At 36.2% G+C, this 25,495-nt stretch overlaps 1 protein-coding gene across 6 annotated transcripts in view; it reads right to left on the minus strand.

Annotated features, from left to right (window-relative positions):
* Positions 1–4: 4 nt before the first annotated feature.
* SLC39A10 (solute carrier family 39 member 10) overlaps positions 5–25,495 on the minus strand; it is a 65,941-nt gene continuing 40,450 nt past the window's right edge. For all 6 annotated transcript variants that reach the window (XM_082629951.1, XM_082629953.1, XM_082629952.1 and 3 more), the window contains 6 exons: positions 23,797–23,985; positions 19,710–19,830; positions 18,108–18,476; positions 16,906–16,986; positions 9,134–9,324; positions 5–2,780 (listed from right to left, as the gene is read on the minus strand). In XM_082629951.1, the coding sequence (XP_082486077.1) occupies positions 2,622–2,780; positions 9,134–9,324; positions 16,906–16,986; positions 18,108–18,476; positions 19,710–19,830; positions 23,797–23,985 (1,110 nt within the window). In that variant the 3' untranslated portion in view covers positions 5–2,621. The remainder of the gene's footprint in view (positions 2,781–9,133; positions 9,325–16,905; positions 16,987–18,107; positions 18,477–19,709; positions 19,831–23,796; positions 23,986–25,495) is intronic.

Below are 25,495 nucleotides of genomic sequence, written 5' to 3' on the forward strand. Positions count from 1 at the left end.
GGTATATTTGCTCTTTTTGAATAACTTTATTTTGGGAGCGTTCCATAAGCATTAGGAACATACATAAAATGACACACCACTGTTGACAATGAAAAAAACAGCATTTGATCATTTCCAGCTTTAAAAATTTTTAAAAAATGAGTCAGTTACAACAACAAAAAAAGTTTAGATATTTTAGCAAGTATCACCTTGCAGGACTATAATCACATTTAAGCCACTGACTTACTTACTGTTAATGGAATAAATTCACACTGCATCTACTTACTATAGGATTTCTAAGCATAATCACAGCTGATTGAATGCAATGTGATATACACCAAAATTCATATGGATGTCACACAGTGACAGCATTGTACAAGTAACATTAATGACCTCCAACAAACACATGTTAAATTAGACTGGTCAAGCTAAATGGAATGTTGGAGCCAAAGATAAATGTAGTGGAATTCAGATTGTCTAGTAAGACTTGAAACTATACATTAGGATGATGTAAAAACTAAATACTGGTGGAACCCTAAACAAAATACTAGCAGCAACTGTTACAGCCCTCTTAAAAGTTTAAAGAAATCTAGCAAATAAAGATAATAGCAGTTTTGAGAGGATATAAAACTTTTATATACTTCAGCATAACCTATTTGCTTTAAATCAGGCATTTCTTTTTAAGTCTGGGAGTATATTCCAGCTGTTGCTTTTCATAAAAGTTTTAAAAATAAGCAGATTTAATGCTGGAATGCAGAATCCTCCTTGGACGTAAAAACTCCAAAATGAACTATAAATATATCTTGGTTCAGAAAGCAAGATATTTGAATCATTTCAAGTTGGCAGTACTAAATAAAATATCAGCACCTTTTAGCTAGGTTGCTTGAGGGGCCAAGCAATGAGATGAGGACTGTCCTAATTCAGTGCCCAATGCTGAAAGTAATCTATGTATAAAACTCCTACTTGTTACAGGAGGCCATGGAGAAAGCCAGAAATAATTTTTTGAATTCAGGCATAAATTAAGGAAATAACATCTAATAAGCTCCCTTGCTTACAGCATAAAGAAGAAACACTGGCAATACTCTTAATACCTGAATGCATGTGCTGCTTTCAGTTTTGTTTTTCGTTTTAAAGTTCATGGAGTAAGTAAGAGAACAGGAACTGGGGAAAGGAGGAGGACTAAATGAATACATTTCAAATGGAATGGAAGGAGTTTGGCTCTTAAATATCTGAACAATAAGATTTTTAAAGCAGCCACACAGGTAGCCAAGCAGAGTAAAACAAAGCTGCCTGCATGTAGTTCAAATACAGTTTACCTGGCATAAATGAAGACCATGTGGCACACAGAGAGCTACATGCATATGATTAACACTACAAATTATTAGGTCAAAATTCAGGATAAACATGGCTTGCACTTCTCACAAATCATTCACAATTTATGGCAGGAGAAGAGGGTACCTAAAAAAAGGAGACTAATCCCTATCAGGCACCAACAGCATATCTTGGCACAAAATGATCATGTGATTTCAGCTGAGTTACTGAACTTAAATGCATCTTCCAAGTTACCTGGTACCATGACAGCCATGGCATCAATGGAGATCATCCTCATATCCGTTTTGACACTCCACGTACAGATTATGGACACGGTAAACTGGCCTCCTTACAACATTACCTCCAGCCAGAGCATGTGCTCTAGGTTCCAATGCCAAACTGGTAGAGCACTGCGTACATTTAAAACTTAAATTTCCCAAATAACTAAAGGAAATCTGAATATTTAGACCATGTTTGGGTTCTTCATTTCGCTGAGGGTTACAATTTTAAGGAAAAGACATTTAAGGAAAAAACATTTTACCACATGCTCCAACCCCTTACCCCCACCAAAAAACCCAAGACAAAAACAAGTTAAAAAAAAAAAAAACCCAAACACCAAGTATAATATTAATACAAAGAACCGTTATGAATCTTTCATTAAACTGAAGCTCACACAAATGTACAATCACAAATTTCAGTAGTTTAGGCTGCAAGTTTAAATCCTATGCAAATATATACAAAAATAGTAACTCTAGATTCAAGAATAAGGGCTTTTCCCAATGCTAAATCCATATTCTAATGCAGCCTGAGCTTTCTTCTAGGTGCTATAGTCTACTTTCTGCAGATTCAAAGCTGTGTCAAGTTGATCCCTATTACCACATGTATATATGGAGCTGAATTAAAGGACATTACAATTCATTTTTACCACAAAGAAAAGTCTGCCCAAAGTCCATTTAAAATATTTTTAAAGTTTAAGTGACTTTTTTTGGTTCAATTTCTATTTCTGCATAGCCACAGAAGTTTCTACTAATAAAGAGACTACTTTAGTGTTTTATATGATTATTTTTTTAAAAAGTCTTAATCAAACCTATATCAACATCGGTTCACGGAGTCCCGTTTTCTCCTTTATCATAAGCTTTGTATTTCTAAAAGACCCCTTCATGCAGGGAAAACAGTACTGAGCACCGGTCTTTGTGGTCAGGCTCAAATCTATGAACTTGTAAGTAGTGCAAGCCACTGACTTTTCTTTGAGCAATGTGCTTACAGTACAAGGAACAGATGCAAAGCTGCATGGTAACATTCTTGTAATCAGCAGTGACTGCTGGGAATGGTCAAAACTGGAGGTCAAACACAATTTTGTCTTCATAGAGGGCAATTACCAGCATGATGGCAAATCCAAACAGCAATCCTAAATTCTGAAGAATGAATTGCCCCACTGGACAGAAGCCATGTTCTTCATTGTCACCATCACCATGCAACATTTCTGGAAGCTAAAAAATATTTTAAAAATATTTTAAAGCAATTTTGTATAATATTTTGCTCATTTTTTTTACATTTTCCTACTTAAGAAAACTAGTGACTAAAGCACAACTACTAATAACTATTTTATTGAAACAATGTTAACCATAACACATATTTTAGTCAAACACTAAGAAATTTTATGCTCTAGTTGTATACTAAGTAAACACTATATCTGTACCCTCCTCATCCCCCAACAAACACACATAATATATGTATTAGTCACTTTTTTAAAGTTACTGTCCACTGACATTTATTTTAAAGTATAAGACAAGTTACTGTTGCAAATAAGACTTTCAGAAAAGAACACAATTCCCAAATTTACTGATGTGTCTTAAGCTCACTGAGAAAGTAAGGTTCCTTTGGGAGATATTTCATTCAAAATTGTATCATTTCTTCACCCTTTCCCATCTAAAATTCTCACTTCCAACTGCACATTTCATCAACGGTACACATTAACAGACAATTCCAAAATTGGTATCTCTATGCCCTTAAAAGCCATTATTTTCCTTCCGACAACAGACACAGAAAATAGTATATCAAGGCTACACAGCAGAACTACTACCAAGTTAAGCACACTGCCTTCACCGTGTACTCTATTCTCATAAGTGATAAAATTTAAAAAATTTTAAAGTTTCCAATATCTTTAAAGGCACAGTGCATTGAAAAGTACAGCTCAACTTCTACAGTACAAGCATATATTACATTTAGAAATAATCCAGGGACTTCCCTGGTGATGCAGTGGTTAAGAATCTGCCTGCCAATGCAGGGGACACGGGTTTGAGCCCTCGTCTGGGAAGATCCCACATGCTGCAGAGCAACTAAGCCCGTGTGCCACAACTACTGAGCCTGCGCTCTAGAGCCCGCTAGGTACAATTACTGAGCCTGCATGCCACAACAAGTGAAGCCCGCAGGCCTAGGGCCTGTGCTCCTCAACAAAGAGAAGCCACCACAATGAAAAGCCTGCGCACTGCAACGAATAATAGCCCCCGCTCGCCGCAACTAGAGAAAACCCGCATGCAACGAAGACCCAATCCAGCCGAAAATAACTAAATAAAATTTATTTAAAAAAAAAAAGACATAGTTCAGGGACTTCCCTGGTGGCGCAGTGGTTAAGAATCCTCCTACCAATGCAGGGGACACGGGTTCGATCCCTGATCCAGGAAGATCCCACATGCTGTGGAACAACTAAGCCTGTGCGCTACAACTACTGAGCCTGCGCTCTAGAGCCCGCGAGCCACAACTACTGAAGCCCTCCTGCTGCAACTACTGAAGCCCGCATGCTGCAACTACTGAAGCCCACGCGCCTAGAGCCCATGCTCTGCAACAAGAGAAGCCACTGCAATGAGAAGCCCGTGCACCGCAATGAAGAGTAGCCCTCACTTGCCACAACCAGAGAAAGCCCACGCACAGCAATGAAGACCCAACACAGCCAAAAAATAAATTAAAAAAAAAAAAAAAATCCATAGTTCACAAAGTATAAAACTTAAATTTTTAACGTGTCTAAGCAAATGAGATTTGCTGAAGATGGAATGTATGTGATTATAAGCATAAATTCGTCCCACCCAAACCTAATCAAAATTTCAAAAGAACTATTTCCAATTTTCACGTTCACTTTTCTGTTTTTTTTCAAGTTTGCAGTGAATATCTACAGAAAGATGACATTGATATGCTGCTATTTGACACTAAGCTTTACTCCAAACAATATCTTGGTGCTTTGGGGTTTAGGGAGGAGAAATGTAGCGTTAAGTACATAATGCCTGCCTAGGAAGAAATGCCATTAATCATTATTAAATAATGAGTACAATTAATCCAACTACCATGCTCTGACAGTGCTACAGTATATTTAACAATCACCTGAGGGTCCTATTTAAGCAGTACTTCATGCTGGTCATCTATTCTGTTTAGAAGTCTATGGCAGTAGTGTACGCTAATGGAGGTTACTGTTCTTATCCAGCAGAATTAAGTAGTTGTGACAGAGACCATTACAAATGTCAAAGCTGAATAATTGTGACAGAGACTATATGGTCCACAAGCTTAAATATTTACTATCTGTCCCTTGCCAACCCCTGGATTAAGACTAAAACTGGCAAGTTCCTACCTATGGTTTTAGTAAGAAGACTATTCTATTACGTTTTTCCCCAAGTTTTTATTGTTACAAAAACTTTCAGTTCTAACTTTCCTTAATATTTAAGCATAAACATTGTATGTTTCACAGAAATATCCCCTCTAGATATGTGCACATACCAGCAAGAAGAGGCACCACAGTGCCTCCCGCACATTCAATTCTATCCTGAATGCCAACACCAATATTGTCTGTCATAACCACAGCTAAGAGCCAGCCAGTACCTACCTCTATGACCACAGTTGTTAATGTGCAACAATGCTCCAGATTGGTTGATTAACAGGTGCTATCCAAAGCCCCCTAAAGACCAGATGCTTCCAACTGGGTATCCTAAAGGTACTAAAACTTCTGGTACTGTTGCTATCTTACTGAATGACTATACATCAATAAAAACTTCCCCCTTATAGCCAAAGTGGTCTTTCTAAAATAAAAATGAGATAATGTCATTGTTGCTTAAACCTTTTAATGGTCCCCCAAAATTTACAAGATAAGCTTTAATCTTTTTAGCATGGCATGTTGTGTGACTCATGATCCAATCACCAACTACCTAATTAATGACAATGTAGATATATTATCTATTTCCTAAATGAACCCTAAAATATATGTGGATAGTTTGTCCCTGTCTTCTAGAATATTTAGGTGTTTCCAATTGTGACATTATAACTACTCTGCAAAGAACATTTTCATATGGTTTTATTTTTATTTATTTGCTTGCTTGTTTTATTAGCAGTAATCATTTTACTTTATTTCCTCAGAATACAGTCCCAGGAGTAGACTCACTGGTCAAAGAATGATGCTATTTATTATTCTGCTTTCTTATATGCCCTTTCCTCTTGCTTCCGATAAACTTTTTTACCTTAAGACTTGGCTCAAATTTCCTATTCCAGAAAAACTTCCCTAATTTTATTACCCAATTTTTTAGCCAGCCTCCCTCTGTAGTTCCACAAACACGTTGCACCACTCTATCATAACACGTATCCAAAGAATTATAATTAATGGATGCTTTTCTTCTTCATTAGAATATAAATCCTTACTGTAACGACTCTCTGGTTCTTTTTACACTTTTAGCTCTCTAATATAAGAATTAGCTCATTCATTCTTCATTCAACTAATTATGAACTACATCTCCAGCAGTAAATGAAACATGACAAAAACGCCTGCCTTCCCAGAACTGATATCATAGTGGGACACACAATGAGCTCAATAAATAAAATGTTTAATGTGTTATTAGTAGATTGAGATACAAGTGCAAAAGAAAAAAAGTAAAGTAGGAATAGAGAATGTAAAATGTTGGTGTAGAGATTGAAATTTTAGATAGGATGCCTCAAGAAGTGAGGGAGCTAGCCAGGAGAATGTCTGCGAGGTATCAGCAGGAACCAGGGCCTGAGGCACAGTGTGCCTCGTAGAGGAGAGGGAGAGGAGGTGAGGTAAGCTTAGGAAAGTTAGGGATGGAAAGGGAGAAGAAATGCTCAGGAGGATTAAAAACCTTGAAGGTCAAAAGAAGAACTCTGTGCTTCTACTCTGAATGAGATGGAAAACCACTGAGGGATCTGAAGCTCACAAGTGACATGATCTAATCTTACAAGGATCACACACACAAAAATCTCCCAAGGTGTGTTGTAGATATAGAGTGTGGTGGACAGGACAAGGGCAGAAGCAGGGAGAACAGTTAGAAAGAGAAAGATGATGGTGGCTGGAATGAGAGTGGAGGGAGGTGATGAGGAGATGGAGCCCTCAGCAGATGTGGGAAGGACAGAAAGAGGGGAGTCAAAGAATGATACTCAGGGTTTTGATCTGAGCAACCAGAAGAATAAAGTTATCATTAATAGATGTGGGATTCTATAGGTGGTGCTGGTGCAAGGAGCAGGGTTGGCAAATATCAAGAGCTAGTTTCTGAACATATTAAGTTGGCAACACCTTTTAGATATTCAGGTAAGCAGGAAGACAGGCTAATCGGGAGTTAAGGAAAAGGCCTGGGCTAAAGATGTGAACTTAGGAATTATCAGCCAATAAATATTTAAAGCCATGAGACTAGATAAGATTACTTAGAGGCCTTTCACCAACATTCAGAGGTAAGGGAAGAGAAGAAGATCCAGCAAAAGACTAAGAAAGCTAGAAAGGTGGGAAGCCAGGAAATGGTGGTGGTACAGAAGCCAACGGACCAGGAGGCATTCCAAAGAGAAGAGAATGATCAACAGCCAAATGCTGCTGTTAGGACAAGTGAAATGAAGATGGGCAGGGTAAGTGACCAGTGGACTGAGTGATAATGTGGTCAATGGCAGATCTGACAAAGTAACATGGCAGAGCAGTCAGGGGGAAAACCTGATGAGCTAGACTCATGAGAGAAGAGAATTAAAAAACAAGAAAGGGTGATTTGCTATAACAGGGAAGGAGAGTAATAAATAGGGTGGTAGCTAAAAGTGAAACTGGATTTTAAAAAGATCCTTTTCCCCTACCGTTTTAAGATGAGAAAAGTAACGAGGTTTATATGATGACAGAAATGATCCAGCAGAGAGGGAAAAACAAATGATGCAGGAAAAAGCGGGGGAAATTTAAGGGAGTTAGAGAGGGGATAGATAAGGTCTAGGGAACAGTTTGAAGGAGCTGGCTCTAGCTAGGAACATAAACATTTCTTCATAGTAAAAAGAACGACATTAAACAGGCATCGATACAGGGAAATGAGTAGAAATGGTGATGAGAGCTGGTTGGAACTGGTCTTGGTGGCTTCGGTGTTCTACATGAAAATAGGAAGCAAGGTCATCAGCTGAGCGTGAGGACAATAAATGAGGTATTAGAGGCCTAAGGAGAGAGGGGGAAAATGGCTGCCTCTAGGTACAAAATATAAATAATTTTTATTTTTTCTTATTTTCTAAACTTTCTATAATAAATAGTCATTAAAAATTTAGGTTATATAATTTGATATGAGACTATCTAACAGATCCCACCAGAAAGAAAAGTGAATATCTAGTTAAAAACAGAAAGTAACCAAATTGTTAGTTCTGCAAACACACTGCCTAACATATTTAGGATATTAAAGTAAAATTAAACTAATTGGGCTTGGGCTTCCCTGGTGGCGCAGTGGTTGAGAGTCCACCTGCCGATGCAGGAGACACGCGTTCGTGCCCCGGTCTGGGAAGATTGCACATGCCGCGGAGCGGCTGGGCCCGTGAGCCATGGCCGAGCCTGCGCATCTGGAGCCTGTGCTCCACAACGGGAGAGGCCACAACAGTGAGAGGCCCGCGTACCGCAAAAAAAAAAAAAAAAAAAAAATTGGGCTTCCCTGGTGGCGCAGTGGTTGGGGGTCCGCCTGCTGATGCAGGGGGCGCGGGTTCGTGCTCCGGTCCTGGAGGATCCCACATGCCGCGGTGCGGCTGGGCCCGTGAGCCATGGCCACTGAGCCTGCGCATCCGGAGCCTGTGCTCTGCAATGGGAGAGGCCACAACAGTGAGAGGCCCAAGTACCGCAAAAAACAAAACAAAACAAAAAACTAATTGGGCTTCCCTGGTGGCGCAGTGGTTGGGGGTCCGCCTGCCGATGCAGGGGGCGCGGGTTCGTGCCCCGGTCCGGGAGGATCCCGCGTACTGCGGAGCAGCTGGGCCCATGAGCCGTGGCCGCTGGGCCTGCGCGTCCGGAGCCTGTGCTCCGTGGTGGGAGAGGCCACAACAGTGAGAGGCCCACATACCGCAAAAAAAAAAATAAAAAATAAAAAATAAAACTAATTGTTAGTGTTTAGATTTATTAACTTTAAACTGAAGTTAGAAATAAGGGAAATTACATAAATCCCTTGGAATATACACCATTTCCTGCAGAAGACTGGCTTACCTAAGAGGTATAGTATTTCCTTCTTGTTTGCTATAAAGCAAGCTCAAAGAATTACTTTGTTAACAACAAAAAAACATTTCCACCCCAATATTACAAAACCTTCAAAGTAGTATAATAATTCTGTAATTTTATCTTTAAATACTACTGATGATTACTTTGAGTAGTAATATTACTTGGTCAAAAACCTTCAGGATAACTGGTTTCCAAAGAAGGAATCCTCCTACTTAAATGTCTTTTCTTTATTTAAGATATCACGTCTTTAAGATGGGTTATATTTATTAGTCTTTCAAACTATATCCAGATTTCTTCCATTTTTGGAAATTGCATTCTATTTACATATTTAGTGTAACAACAAAAATATAAAATAAGCTGTCTTACCATATCCACCAAGGCTACGTAGAGGAACATGCCTGCAGTGATGGCAAAGATCCAAAGTGTGATGTTATTGGCATACTGACCAACAGCTGTGCCTATGAGCATGCCTATGTAAGCCATCATGGCAGAGAGGAGGTTGTATACAATTGCTTGCTTTACAGTCATGCCTGCTTTAAGAAGAACTGCAAAATCACCTGCAGTTAAGACATAATGTGAGTTTTAAAACCACAGGATTTTACACACAAATTCAGGAAAACTCCAATAAAATACAAAATTAAGAATGACATAAAAAAGATATACCTTTATAATGAAATTTCACTTTTTACTTAAACCTTAATACATGCAAAAACTTGGGTGAATCTCAAAGGCATGATGCTGAAAGATAGTCTGAAAGGTTATACATGATTCCATTTATATGATATTCTCAAAAAGATAAACCTATAGTGATGGAGAACACTCAGTGGTCACCAAGGGGCAAGGATAGAAAAGGGATGTGACTATAAAGGGATCGCATGAGGGGATTTGTTGAGGTGATGGAACTGTTACCCTTGATGGTGGCAGCGCTGACACAAATCTATATACATGTTAAAATTCAAAGAACTGTACATCGAAAAGCAAGGTCAATTTTACTGGATAATGTAAAATGAAAACTAAAAAACACGAGAAAAACATAAGAAAAAAAAGAACTTCACCATTGCTCTTTTTGTGAGCAGCAAATAGAGCTCTCTGCTCTGATCTCTGCCCTTTTTTCAAAGGGAAATGGGCTAAGAAAGAACAGAGGTAACAGACTCTGTATGCTGTTTATATTTATGTTTTATTTATTCCAAAAGAAAAATTAAATCTTAATTCTGAAGATCCTAAAAATGTAAAAAAAGAATAAAGAGAATTTTCTTACTCATCTGTCTAAAGCTGGAACACTAAGTAAAGAAAGGATTAAATATTGTTTAGAGAGACATTACTAGAAGGGCAAAATGCTGCTAGAACTAATAGTCTTTAAGCTAAAGGGTCAAAAGCAATAGTTTTACTAATTATAACAATTTTTTTTGTTTTAATTTTTGTTACTAAATATGCCAATGTCCAATCAATTACTGAACATTCAGTATATGCAAGGTACTATATAGAATACTGAGGTGGGGGGCAGGGGCTTGTTTCTTTCCCTTAAGAAGGGATCTTACAAGACTAAAAGTAAATGATCTGGGTTTGTTTTTTTTTTTTTAAGTTATGATTACAAGGTTCTCATTTACAACAGATAAGTAGAAGTTAACAACAAAGAAATCAGTGCAAGGCATTATTTTCCATGTTTCAGTGAATTGCTACAAACTACATCCTGCAACATTATTTGGGAAAGTTAAGATAATACACCTAAGGAGATTATCTACCAATGGCTTCTAAACTGCCATTCTCCAGTTTTCCATCTAATACTATTCTTCCTACATCTTTTCCCTCTGATCCTAAATACTTAATTCTCCTGGTGAGACTTGGATTCAATGCCAGCTTTTACCTCTTCTCTCCGCTAGAGTTTTAAGTTCCTCTGGCCTTTCTTCCTCGGCCTCCTCTAAGGAAAGAGTTCCCTAACTTGTTCCTCTGCAAATTTCCTCACCATATTTTCAATAATTCACCCATCAGTTGTATTAAAGGGACAATTTCATTTAGCAGGCAGTTAGGTAATACAAAATGAGACTACAGAAGTGTCTTTTAGGTTATAAAATGCAGTGTTTTCTTTTGTAATTTCAAAATAGGATTTTAAAAGGAGCATTACTGAATACTCAATGAACCAAATATCATAGGTAAAACTCTATCAATTTTGATGCCTTCCCTGATATTACTGCATAGGAAGATGACTGCTTTCATCCCTGAATAACAACCAAACAGCATGAATTAACTAGTCAAGATTCAAGATGAATTATTTAGTTAATACTTTAAAAAATTAAGGTGTAACGTACATACACAATTCCCCCCTTTTTTGACCTTGCGTTCTATGAGGTTTGACAAAAGTACATATCATGTAACCATAACCGCCATCAAACTATAGAACTATTTCATCATGACCTGCCCCTGCCCCTGCAAATTTCCTCAGGCCCCTCAATCCTAGGCAATCGTTGATCTGCTTTCTGTCCCTAGTTTTGCCTTTCCCAGAACGTCATATAAATTGAACCATACAGTATGTAGTCCTTTGAGTCTACATTTTTTTCACTTAGCATGATGTGTGTAAGATTCATCCATGTTACAATTTATATCAGAAAACCACTGCTTTTTACTGCTAAGTAATATCCCAAAAATGAACAATAGCTTATTTACCCATTCAGCAGCTTAAAGACGTTTAGGTTGTTTCCAATTTGGGGCAATTATGAATAAAGCCACTATATACATTCATAAATAGATTTTTGTGTCAACAAAACTCTTCATCTCTTGTATGTAGATACCTAGGAGTGGGATTTCTGGCAGCAATTTATGAGAGTTCTGGTAGCTCCCCATCCTTTTCAGCCCACAATGACAAATCCAGTACCTGAATTCTCATGTGTTTATCTGTTATCAGTATAACTTCTTTAGTGAAATGCCTGTTCACGTCTTTTACCCATTTTTTGTTGTTGTTGAATTGTTGGTTTTCTTATTACTGAGTTGAGAGGTCTTTAAATATCCTAAGTTTTTTGTCAGATAAATATTCTCCAAATACTTATTCCCAGACTGTGGCTTGTCTTCATTTGTTTAAGTGTCTTTTGTGTAGAGTTTTTACTTTTTATGAAGTCCACTTTCTTACTTTTTTCCTTGGTGGAGCATGCTTTTGGTATTGTATCTAAGAACAACCTGCCTAATCCAAAAAACACAAAGATTTTCTCCTATGTTTTCTTCTAAAAGTCTTTTATATTTAAATTTTTTTCATTTAGATCAATGATCCATTTTGAGTTAATTTTTGTCTGTGGTGGGAGGATTTTTTTGCAATTAGACATCTAATTATGGCAGCAACATTTGTTGAACAAACTATTCTTTCTACATGGAATTTCCTTTGCATTTTTCTTGGATTCTATACTCCGTTCCAACTGACTTATGTGCCTATTCTGTAACCAATATAAATTGTTTTGATTATTGTGGATTTACAATAAGTCTTAAATTCAACTTTGGTGTACTTTTTCAAAATTCTTCTGGCCATTCCTTTCCCTTTCCATAAAAATTTTTGGAAAAAACTCATTTATCTCCAAAAAAGCCTAATGGGATTTTAACTGGGAATGTAATGAATCTATAGAGAGAATTAGTATATTAAAAATACTGAGTCTTCTGGTCCATAAACCTGTAATAGATCTTCATTTAGGTTTCCTTTGATTTCTTTTGTTGGCAAATTGTAGTTTTCAGCATACAGATTCTATGTAATTTTGTTAGATTTAACCAAAGTAGTTTGTGTTTTTTGGTGTTACTGTAAACAGTACTTTTTAAAAATTTCAATTTCTAATTGTTCATTGCTAGCATATAAATGACTTTTATATGATGTTCTTGTATCAAGATGAATTATTTCATTTAAAAATCTATCTTTGTCCTAGTCCTATCTCAGGTTATAATTTCTCAAAGTTATCTGCATATTTTTCTACCCTTCCCTTCTCAGTAAGAATTTGTACAAACATTTGAAAAATAAATCAAAAGGAATATCCACAGTTGGAATTTACACTGAATAAGCAAATCTATTCATCTTTTGATAAATCAATATTCTTTCCTTTCTGCTGACAAAGGATATCATTAGCACAAAGAATGAAGTGTGTCTGCCAAAGCTGTTAATGTGATCCAATGTTATAATTATGTCAGTATCTGTATCAATTCTTGAGATTATTTTTTTAAGTAAGTATTTTAAGGTTCTTTTTGTCTTAAATAATGCATGTATGCACATGTATAAATCTAAACAGTAAATGTTCAATTTTCCCTGGACAATTCAGCACATTATGAGTATCTTATTGTTAATTTCTATTTAACTCAGTACACATGAGAGGAAAGGAAAAAATGGACAGCATTACAGATAGCTTCTCTAAGTGAAGTCTTAATAACATAGCTACATTTATTTATCAAAATGTTATTTCCTTGAAGTTGAAACATTACTCAATGTCAAGAAGAGAGTTTGGATCATCTGCCCTTCTGGATTATCCTCAACCTCACTTCCCTTTTATACATTCTTATACAGGTTTTCTTACAAATTATTTTTCAAATGTTTCAAACACAGCTCCTTACTGAAAGGGTGGAAAAACGTGGAGAGAATGCAACAGAATAATATTGCAACTTACTTAAATTCAGCTATACAAGTTTGGCAAGAAAGAGCAGTAATAAATCAGGTAATTTCATCCATTACCACACCCCGCAGCAAACATGAAATGAGAGACATGGGTTTTCTATTTCTTCAGATGGTTTCAATTTCTGCACACCTCTCAGAGTGAACCTCCCTATATTGTTTTAAGGTTTAAAAGTACACACGGTTTTTCATATCACATTCCTAAACACACACAAAAAAACCCTACCTGGAACACCATTAGGGAAACAGCAATCTGTTCAGAAGAGGAACATCAAATCTTGGAATTACTGACTGGACTGCGGATCAGGATCTCCAAGGTACTACAATGTAATTTCAACATAAGTGACCCCTGAACAACGCAGGGGCCCAGTCGAAAAGCTGCATATAACTTATAGTCAGCCCTCCATATCCTCAATTCCACATGTGCAGATTCAACCAACTGCAGATCGTGTAGTACTGTAGTATTTACTATAGAAAAAATCTGCATATAAGTTGACCTGTACAGTTCAAACCCATGTTGTTCAAGGGTCAACTGCACATGTTTTCCCCCTTAGGGTATGACTTTAGTATAGAAATCTGATTAGTTTTAAGAATTCATAATAAAAAATTTAGCTAGGGCAAAACAGGTTTTATATTAAATAAATTATCCTGGAATGTGACGTATTATGCTGCTTTGCCAACATCTTAACCTAGTAAGTGGGAAGAGGACTTGTCGCTATCTACCTGCCATGCATCTATCTCAGCCTCCAGGGGACTGATTTTTCCCTTGCCTGGGAATTCTGAATAAGAAGCTTCTATGTCTGTCTCTACATTCTGTTCCTCCCCAAGTGAGTAAGAGTAGATAATCTAATCAGAGCAGAGGCATATATCTGGCCCTATTTTACCAAAGTACTCCATTACTATGCCTTAAAGGCAAAAATTAGGCTCCACGAGCATTTTTTAAAACTTCCTTTAGACCACTTCCACCTTGTTGATGGATAAAAAAGCCAAAGCCTTTTCTGTCACCTCCAGAGGAGGAAGCTGAGTTATTTCTTTATGATCTTTCTTCCCTAGGAGCCCAGGCAACTACAATATGGGGCAGTTTATGTCAATTTACCACAAGGCACTGGGGGAAAATGTACATTCTCATAATGTCTCACTCCTCTCCTTCTGGCAAAGCAGATGTATACTTTGGATTGGTATTTCCTTTCACAGCAACAGTAACACCTTAATCTCTGGTTTGTGGGGTAAAACAAGTAAAGATTTGGGGTTTCAATATTTCACTGAGGTGTCCTGGCTCAAGCTTTTACCAGAGCTCTGCACTGGGTATCAAGCAAGCGCTTACCTAGCCAATAAGATGCGTATTGCATTTGTTTTACATGTGGCTATTGTTGTGTGTCACTCCCTCAATAAGAAACAATAGGAAAAATAAAGGAGTAAGCGACAGGAGGGCAACCATCCCTCATTTCCAAACTCTCTGCTATCAGTTCTGTGCTGAAGGGGATCATGGGGGGTAAGGGCAATTCAGTATAACCACACTTAATCATGAAGTGGCCTGACATACCACTTTTAGGGGGTAGTGGGTGGGTAGGAAGGAAGTTGAAGGTTTCCCTAGCATACTGTGGATGTGTGTGTGACTAAAAAGAAAGGTTAAAACTATTAGGCAATGTTTCTCATATATAAAAACTGACAAGTCTTGATTTGTGTTGCTATGGAAATGCAAGGAAGTATTTGGCATATCATTCTCTTACTAACACAGGAAAGTAGTTAGAGAAGGGTGTGAGATACAGTATCTGCACAAAAGAACCTACATTGTAAGAAACAGGACATCTATTTGGTGCTTAGTATATTTCCATCTAAAATGGAAATATATTAAGCATCAAAAGAAGGACCAAGAGAAAGTAAGTGATAAAGTTTAGAGGAAACAGTAATCCCGAGGCATGGGGTACTGGAGGACTGTACTGAAGTTACAGGAAAAAAAGACTCTTAACATGCTATACTAGATAGAGCTAGTAGGACAAGCCAATTAGGAGGAGGGAATAAGGAAAGAAACAGGTTCAGGCACCCAGAGTGCATGTTTGGTGAATTGTGTTTGGGTGAAATGGAAAACAAGCAACAGCAAGTACAGTGAGTGAGGTGGGAAAGGTAGGTAGAAGCAGATGTGAAGGTCACTGAAAGTAGAACTAATGAATCCCAGCTTTTACTTTATATATAAGGGAAGGGGACTGAAAGATTTTGATTAAATAAGAAAGTCACACCTAGTCACATAATAACACAGTCACATGGCAAGAAGATATATCTGGCAATAGGTATAAAAGACACACTGGAACAGAATGAAACCAGAGATATAAACGTTCACTATGGAAACTGCCCAAGCAAAAGACAATGAAGGGTCTGGGTAAAGGATTATGTGGCATAAGCCAAGATATATGACTGCATGTCCAAGGTTGACAAGGTAAACAAAACTATAAGGAATCCAGTCCTAAAGAATCAGCACCAAATAAGCACTAAGAGATTTTTTTGCTTTATGCGAGCAGTTGGTAACTTTAAGAAAATTATATGAATTAATTCTATTCAAAGGGAGCAAATAAGTGTACTGCCAATCAAGACAGTCAAATGATATGATAGATGTCTCACAGCCTGATAAATTCAAGAAAAATCTTAAATTAGAAAGGGCACATGAAGAAATTCCTTGGATACTGAAAAGATGTATTTTTTTTTCAAATTAACGTCATCTTCACATCCCTCAGATATTTTCTACGTGAATGTACACAGTTTTTCTTCCATTTTTCAATTTATAGAAGAAGGAAACCAAAACACAAGAAGAGAAACTAAAAAACCATTGCTAGATCAATAAATGCCCACTAAAACAACAGAGAAATATAATTGTACACCTTATAAATTGGCAAAAATTAGAAAGTTAATGCCAAGTGTTACCAGGGATGTGGAAACATAGGAACTCTCAGTTATTGCTGGTAGAGAGGACACTAGTTCAGTTACTCTGGATAGTGATATGGTACTCTTAGGCATGCATATCTTAGGACCCATCAATTCTGTTCCCAGGTATATACCCCAAAAGATGTTCTCACAAGGGTGAGAGCACCAAGTCTACCAATGTTCAATGCACCATTATCTGTGGTGGCAGGAAATTAAAGAACAGGTGGTGTGTCCAATTCTAGGTGCTAAATACGTAAAAATGTAGTAAATGTACACCTCTGAGTACTGGGCAGAAACAACATATTAGATTAACTCATGGTAACCTGCTTGGAGTTTAAAAACGTAATGATTAGTCAATAAGATAAGAAACAGAGTGGGCTATAATATTGTTTACATAAAATAAAAATACATATAAAACAAAACACAGTTTTTAGAAGCACATTAACAAAAATTATACATTAAACAAGAGAATGATGATACTGTATACCTGCCATCAGCCATTTTTTATGCTTTAACATCTCTAAAATTTAGATGCATTTAGATTAAGTCTTGCACTTCATGAAATCTGGTAAAACTTTTAAGGTCGTGTTACCTAATTCATGTGGCAGCTCATGACAGAAGACAGCTATAGAAGTACTGATTCCGCCCGTCAATCCAGCACTGAAAGCTGCTCCTGGGGTCGGGGAGGGGGGAGGAAAAAATTCAAGTGACATTTACTGATCTTCTGTTTTTCTATTTTCATTCATAATTACAGCTGCATTCTCTTTTGCCTATCTAAATTAATTTCATAATGTATGAGTGACTCAGTAATCTCACACACTATAGTTTTTGTACATACAGTGAGTGAGGTGCAATAGGTATGTGACAACCAGAGAAAGAGCAACTCAATGAAAGAAACATTCCCTATTGAGTTAAATTCTCTATTTGTGTAACCTTCTAATTCACTAATAGCTTTGGAGTAGTAACAGTTTTTCGTGTTTCAGTCCCCGACTGGTACACGAAAACCCTCAGTCTCGAGTCACCTAAGTCTGTAATTGCACTTGCTCTCGTATACTAATATTTATATAGATATTTAAATGCCTAGTATCCTTATCCAAACTTCTCTAGGTCTAGACCATAAATGGCGTAAATTATTATTTGTCTGATGGTCCTGAATACTGAAATCAGAGGTACAAATGCGTCGGATCCTACTAGTAAAATTCTTTACTCTTTAACACTGACAGCCACTGTGGCTTCAAAAATATGGTCTCTTTTGAAAGAAACCAAGGCCTACTTCTGAATGATTATTTAATAGAGTCTGGATCTCAAAGAAAATTATGTATTGATCACATTTAATGTTCTCCTAAACTGGTAACATCAGTTTATAATATGTTTGAATTTGATATAATGGATTTTTACTATTGTAAAATTTTTCTTCACTTTTTCAAATGTAAAAGAATTTTTAAACCCAGGATTGAAATTCATTTGTTCTCAATCAGAGGCATATAAATGTATTGAAAATATGTTAAGGTAGCTTTTTCAATAGGGTAACTACGCCTTCAGTAAGAAATCAAGGTATCTAAGAAGTACACTGTGGAATTTGTTTATATGTTCAAAGAAAAATCCACTGAAATTATACCTTTATGCCCCCAAATAAACTTATCAAAAACACTAACATAGCCTTTGGAAAAGCCAAATGATGGAATAATATATAATAATATATTTGTTAAGCTCCAAGACAGTACTAAAACAGTGGAAGAAGGAAAATGGTCTTAAAGAATAACCAATTATAACCCAAGTTTCAAGCCTACTTACCAATTGCTAACCCATCACTGAAGTTGTGGATGCCATCCCCCATGATCACCATCCAAGCAATATTAGCTATTCCTGTTTCTTTCAGATCTGATCCGGAATGACAGGGACCATGTGAATGATGAGAATGTTTGTGGTGCCACTGATGATTATGCTTCCTCAGCACAGTTTTACTCTCATCATGGTGGTTATGTGCAGCAGCATGGAGATCATGCTCATGAATGGCATGTAATCCATCACTTTGAGAATGGGCCATGATTTTCTCCTCTTCTATACAAAGATAATTTTTAGGAGGGGATTCTTGTTGGCCTTCTAAATCTGTCAGTTCAGTTTCATTAAGTCGATCTTCAGAAACAACCGAGTCATCAGTTCCTATATTTATAATGGCAAAGGATATGCTTTATCAGCAAGTAAATGAATGCATATTTGCTTAATTTAAACCCAGGCAAAATAGCAGTGCAATGAACATTTCCTAAGTGAATGTCTTTAAAATTCCTAAATAAATATAAAAAAACAAATCAAACTAATAAATAAGTAAATACACGTGTGCACACACACAAAACAAACTGGGGTTTTGAGAGTCCAGAAGATGAACCAGATGAAGTAAATGGAAGGGAACTGAAATAGCAGGTGAAGTGAGGACATAAATTGGCATGCATGAAGATACTGTGAAACTTAAGGCGCACATCATCAACAGTTGATGAAAATAAAAGCGTGGAAAGTTACTGTAGCATTCACAGGGTAACAAAATATGCCCATAATTTTTCAGAGAACAAAGTTTACCCACTCTAACCTTCTCTTAACATTTAAAAAACAAAGACAAAATTTAAATCACTTGCATCCTCTAGTGCTCTACCTATCTGATCAAGATCAATTCTAGATCATTACTAGAATGAAGTTCAAAAACCCACACAAGTGATAACACTGATACTTTTTTTAAAATTAAGGCTGACCTCTCACCTAGTTTACAAAAGCTATTTATTATGTGACAAAGATTCTAATGCTTTCCAAATTGTATTTTGGGTCAGAGTCTACAGTTAGCGTCTAGGCTCCCCCTTTTCTGCAGAATATCCTTAGTACACTCAGGGGAAACACAAGTTCACAAAGGGGAAAAATTATGTTTAAATATTATTTCCCTGAAAATTGTAAGCTACCTCATTACATCTATCAGAAACACAGTAGATGAATGGATGAGCAGAGATTTTAAGTACAGGGACCACTCTCCTTTAAGTACAAAGACCAATTCTCCTTTTCTCACATGAAAACAATCACATATGGAGGGCACGGAGATTTTTGCATTACCAAGAAATAAAACACTAATCCAAAGCTGTTCTGTTTATTTCTTTTTTTCTTCTGTAAAGTAAAAAGTGCAACGTGTTCCTTGCCCTGTAATATAATTAATTGGTCCCACATTCCAGTATAAATAGCACTGAAAATAACCAAAACACTAACAAAATCAGTTAAGACACACGTAAGGAAACAAAAGAAACTAGTATTAGAGAAGCAACAAAGACAAGAAATTTCAAACAACTCAGGCACAGTTTAGAAGCAATATTTCAATTTTTATATTTTAAAGGTTTCTCTTTAGTCAGAACTATTGTCTACCGGCAAGAGGCTTGAGCTGAAGCCAGTCAGCATCTGGTGTATTATTTAACTTATGATCTGAAAGCTTCCTTCCAATAGCTGATTCTTCTGTGTTTTGCTTCATAAACCATTTCTGTTTCCCCTGAAAAAAACATCTGGTATTAGCATTGAATCTACAGCCACAATTAGCAACAGTATTCACTTGTTAACATCTATGGGGATAAATGGTGGTAATTTTATAAATTATTTAGAAAAGGAGTGAGAAAGAATTTTTAGAAGTTAATCAAAGGGTCTACCAGATGAAAAATCCAACTAAATTTGCATGTTATTTTTTTTCGAATACTCAACTAAAAGGTCCAATTCACATACTTTCAAGTTAAGAATAGGGTATATAGTACTTATTATTATATGCAACCTGAATGAAATGTGTGAAATATATGTAATATTGCTCTCATTTAATAGTGTGTGGGAATGGGAAGTTACAAAAAATGAAAGCTTAATCCTTTCAATTTCATTCTGTGTTTAACACAATCTCACTTTTCCCCATATGTGACATAATAGAGTCAAGCTTGACTTAAAATCCTAAATTTACAGTTTACCTCTATGAGACTTAGACAAGTTTGTTAAATTTATTAAACCTAAGAATACTCATCTATAATATGAAAATGAGATTCTTATAAGGATCAAATGAGGTGATGTATGAAAACGACCTATCAGTAACTGACTTAACAGCGTTGCAATCAAGACAAGTTTTCTTTCTCATTTAATCTGTCCTCTACTAATAAATTCTAATTATTGTAATTCATTGTTTAAGTTTGCATTTTCCTATATTCTCTCTTAATAGTCTGGTTTCTTCTCATCAGTCTATTACTAACAACTCTTCCAACTTAAATTTCTACTTTTAATCAATGTTCATTTAAAAAAGCAAATAATCAAGTATGTTAGAACAGTATGAAAGTAAAAATCAAGTTCTCTGGAAGATCCTTACTGACTGGCAGAGCATTTCCTTGTTGGTTTTGCTTATACGCTGTGAGCTATGTTTCAGATGTTTAAGTCTTCTAACTGCTGCATAAGTAGGCTCCTTGTGGCTAGTTGAATGTGCAGCAGAGTCTCCAAAGATGGCCATCATCAATTTCTTCCCTCCCTATGTAAGCATTATTCCCCACCCGTAAGGAGGTGGAGTCTATTCCTTGCCCCTAAATTTTAGCAGCCTTTTGACTTGCTTTGACCAACAGAATACAACAGAAGTGATGCTGTGCCAGTTCTGGCCTAGTCTGAAAGAAGACTGGCACCTTTTGCTATCGCTCAGGGAGTCTGGCCACTATGCTACAAAGAAGCTCAGTCTAGACTCTGAAGAGAGGCCATGTGGAGGAGTACCAAGATGCAGACACAGAGTGAGGCATTCTTGGACCTTTCCAGCTCTGCACTGCCCTAGCCAACCCAGATTAGCAGAGTTTGAGTGAATCACTCCAGCTGATGTCAAGTGGAGCAAAAGAACTGCCCAGCTGAATCCTGCCTAAATTCCTGACAGAATTAAAAGAACTAAGTTGTTGTTACAAGCTATTTTTTGGGTTGTTCTGCTTCATAGCAATAGAAAACAGAAACTGGGGGAATAGAAAATGTTCAAAAGAAAATAATATGGAGATATCCTAAAGAGAAGAAAAGAAACAGCAGTTTTAACATGAGTTAAAGAAGAAAAAAAAAAAAGAGGAAGGAGGAGCAAACAACAGTACAAAAGTCAATGAGATGGACATAGAAAGGAAAACATCAGCTGGGATTTTGTTTAATTGCTTTGGTTCTGATTGTCCATTTTCCTAAAAACATGCCAAATCATTACCCTCAAAGCTGCAACTTGCTGAACTAGTCAGCATCTGGTGTATTATTTAACTTATATTCTGAAAGCTTCCTTCCAATTCTTCTATACAGACGGTCAAATGTCTGTTTTATTCAAGTATCACTAATTCCATTTCTTCAAAAAATGCTATATATTTTTTCATCTTAGTTACTTATCGTCCTATTTATTATAAAGGAGATGTACTTATTTATCTCCCTAGACTCCTTTCTTTGATATACTTGATGAATTCCTCACTATTGCATTTACAGTACCCCTCTGCGAATGGTGTTTACTTTCAGTTTTTTACTTCCCACAATTTCAAATTTCCAAAAACCTGCCATATTTTGGGGACTCTATTCTCCTATATTACTATACTTTATAAAAATAAATGTGTTTAATTTTGCCAGTAAGTCTAGGTTCAAAATGAGATCAAGGTTAAATTATAAAAAATATAAAACCTCTTTATTTTGAAGGACTATCTCTTAAAGAACTACATTTTATACTTATCTGTAAATTATACAGTCCCTAATATTTTGTACACATTAAATACTTCATATTTGCTGCTTCAGTGTTAGTAGGTACACACAATTGAAGAAAATTAGGGCTTCACAGTAATTCCAAAACTTCTTTATATACTTTGCAATTTGTATTTGTGTTCTAAATTTGGTATTCACAGAGATGGACTTTAAATTCTTTATCTAATCAACTTTTTCTTATTGATTCCCTCATTTAAATAATTCTCTTAATCATCTTCTCTTCCCAATTCCTTATGCCATGATTCAAGCCCTCTGCACCTCTCTTCTAAATTATTCTGCAGTAATCTCCTTCACTGACTCATTTCCCTCCAGCCAATCTCACCTTGGCATCCCTCCCACCACTGTCAATTCTTCACCTATCCACATGACCTTCCACATGGCCCTTCCCAAACCAAATGCTGTTAGATCTCTTTCACGTTTCTCTAAGTTGATCCTTCCCAGTTCCTTTGAGCATTCCTCAGATTAAAACTTCACTGAGCACACCATGTTGATCAACCCTCCTTTGGAAGCAATTAAATATGATGCCCTGACTAAAATATGGCCATTAAAATTAAATACACTACTTGGAATATGATATGAAAATACAGATGAGAAGTAGGATTTATTTCCCACGCATTTAGACAGCAACTGGTAATCACGATGAATGAGTCATAGTTTCAGAGCTAGTTTGTGGCTGGGCAAGAACTAGAATCACTCTCCCTGAATCCCAGTTCAGAGCTCTGTTCTAAACCATATTTTGTCCCAAGGGGATATATACAAAACACATACATACACAAACAAGAATATATCCATAAAAATAGCATTAAAGTTTTATCATAAGAGTGGGTTGTATATATTATGATAATGACTATCCAGTGTTCTTGAAGAATTTTTTTTTGAACATTTGTAGTTAACTAACAAAATATAAAAATTTTCTAACTCGTTATTGTGGAAAGCTTTCTAAAAATGTCCTCTGGATTTCCTTACTTAAACAGAATATACTGAAGACAATCAGCATTAATATCACAAACATGTTAAGTGAGAGATGTATTCAAGACAGAGCCTTAGAGACAGATGTGAACCAATGTGAACAGGGAGGAGTGTAAATCACAGTGAATGGTAATACTGAACTTCCTTTCTTGGCAAAAAAATTCTTTTAGGTATTTATCTTATTCTAATAAATGTGACATGAAAGACAGTTCAATAGTCCAAGCATCATCTCCAAAGTGTTTGTCACTCTTGAGATGAATCACCATTTCCTTCATTTCATTATATTTTCTTCCTACAAAGCCCCCTGAATCTAAATTCTTCATACCTCTAGTACTTACACCATTGGCAAGGCATTTCTGGTAAAGAAATGTGTGAAAACATTTTCATTAAAAGATATGGCAATGAAAGCCCCCTATACTTGAAAATATTATCTATGAAGACCAATGAGATTAGACTTGCTTCTATTTATACATTTTTGCATTCTTAATAAGAATTGGCCAATAACCTTTTTCAGACTATTTAAATCAATTAGATAAGAAGCAACACAAAATTAACTGAAACTGAGACTCCTATATCTTGATTATAAATGCCAAAACGAACGTAACGACAAAAAAATGGCAAAGATCAGTCAGTTTTTCCTCTGAAGATAATCTATTAAATGATATTTAATACACTCCAACACCATGATTAAGAAAAAGCATAAGGCCCCGAAACGATGGTTTTTGAGTTTTACCTCAGAAAATAAAATAAACAATTAAAAAACACTTACCCTTTGTTGTTTGTAGTGCTTAAACATTCTAATGCAATGTTCAATGATAAATAGTACGTAAATGCCTCCTAGAGCAACAAGTCCTTTCAATACAGCATCATATTCTTCTAGAAACTTCTTAGATTCGTGTCCATGAGAATGTCCATGCCCATGTGCATGTTGATGACTGTGATCATGTCCACCCTGAGACTGTTAATAAGAAAAACTTCTAAACAAGTAATTTAAATGCTATTTTGAGAATAGAATCTCCAGAAAAAAAATCCCCTATTATCTCAATTGAATATTAAGTAGTCTTCCATTGAATTTTGCTATCCTCAGTGGCCTGGAAAGTACTACATTTCAAGGTAACTCTAAAACAAAGACCAAAAACTCAAATGCCTCTCAGGTTTAAGATGCATCCTACAGTCAAAGAATCAAACCAGCAGTAAGATAAGAGATAATGATGGGTCCTTCGTAAACTGAAGTGAACATGTCCCAGATATATGCCTTAATATTCAGTAATTTAACCTTCTCTTAAGCTGATTATATTTTAAAAATATTTTTCTTTTATAAATTATTTCAAAGAAGTGATGAGATGTTATCTCTGCATATACTGCTGAACATGAGCAAAAGAATATACTTAAACATGTGTTTAATTTTCTACATTTTAAATCTTTATCTTAAGAGAATGTAAAAGTTAGAGAACTGGTCTTCAGTATTTTCCCTCCTTGTAACATTTGTTTGTATTCCTTCCCTATCTGCTGGTGGTCAACAGAAGAGGTTTCTAAACCTCTCAAAAAAGATACGACCATTAAAAAAGGTAATAGCTTCATTTAATTAACACTTCTTAAGAAAAAAAAAAAGTTAAATAGCACTTAAACATTGTTCGCACTTCAACTGTTCTAATTTATCAGGCCCAGTTCTGAAACAGACTGTTGCTATGCCTGGTGGCTGGTAGAAAGGGCAGGCAAAGGGTTGCAATAAAGGGAGAAATAAATAAATAATATATAATAAATCAACAACAAAAAATGCATATTCACGGCCTTAACATTAATTTTTTTTAAAGGCAATGCCATGCATTGTTCTAGACACTAGACCTGGAATTCTCAACCAGGAGTGCAGAAGGCGAGAAGAGGTGCACACAACACAGATATATAATTCTGTCTCCCAAATACTCCTGAAGGGAGGTGATGAGAACATAAAAAAATATTCAAACCTATAATTTTACATTTGGAAAAGAAAAAAGCCCTGTTGTTTTCGTAATTTGAAGGAAAGACAGTAATACTGGTTCAAACACTCTTAACTGGTGACAGATCTTAAAAGGTTAATAAGCAAGGTAAAGGTACTAGGAGTGTGGGCGTATGATCATATCATTAGAAGTGTTCCCAAATGGAAGAACACAAGTGGTACACCAGGTGAAAAGATAAATGGCCCCATGGGTAAAGAGCTAAATGCCTAAAATTGTTAACTGAGTATGTCTGCCTATTCCTGCTCAAATAAAGATGCCTGTGGAGCACTGGCTATGTGTACAATCATTATAAAACCCCTTATACATTTCTTCTAATGGCTTTCTTGATATACCATAAAGATAGAACGATAAAACACTCATTGATGTCCAAGTATTCACTTTCAGAACTGCTAATAGAACATTTTTTAAATTTCAGTTTTACTGAGGTATAACTGACATAAAATTGTAAGAGAGTTAAAGTGTACATTGCAG

Source organism: Mesoplodon mirus, assembly GCF_964341445.2.
Source record: "Mesoplodon mirus genome assembly, chromosome: 8".
NCBI classification, from domain to species: Eukaryota; Metazoa; Chordata; class Mammalia; order Artiodactyla; family Ziphiidae; genus Mesoplodon; species Mesoplodon mirus.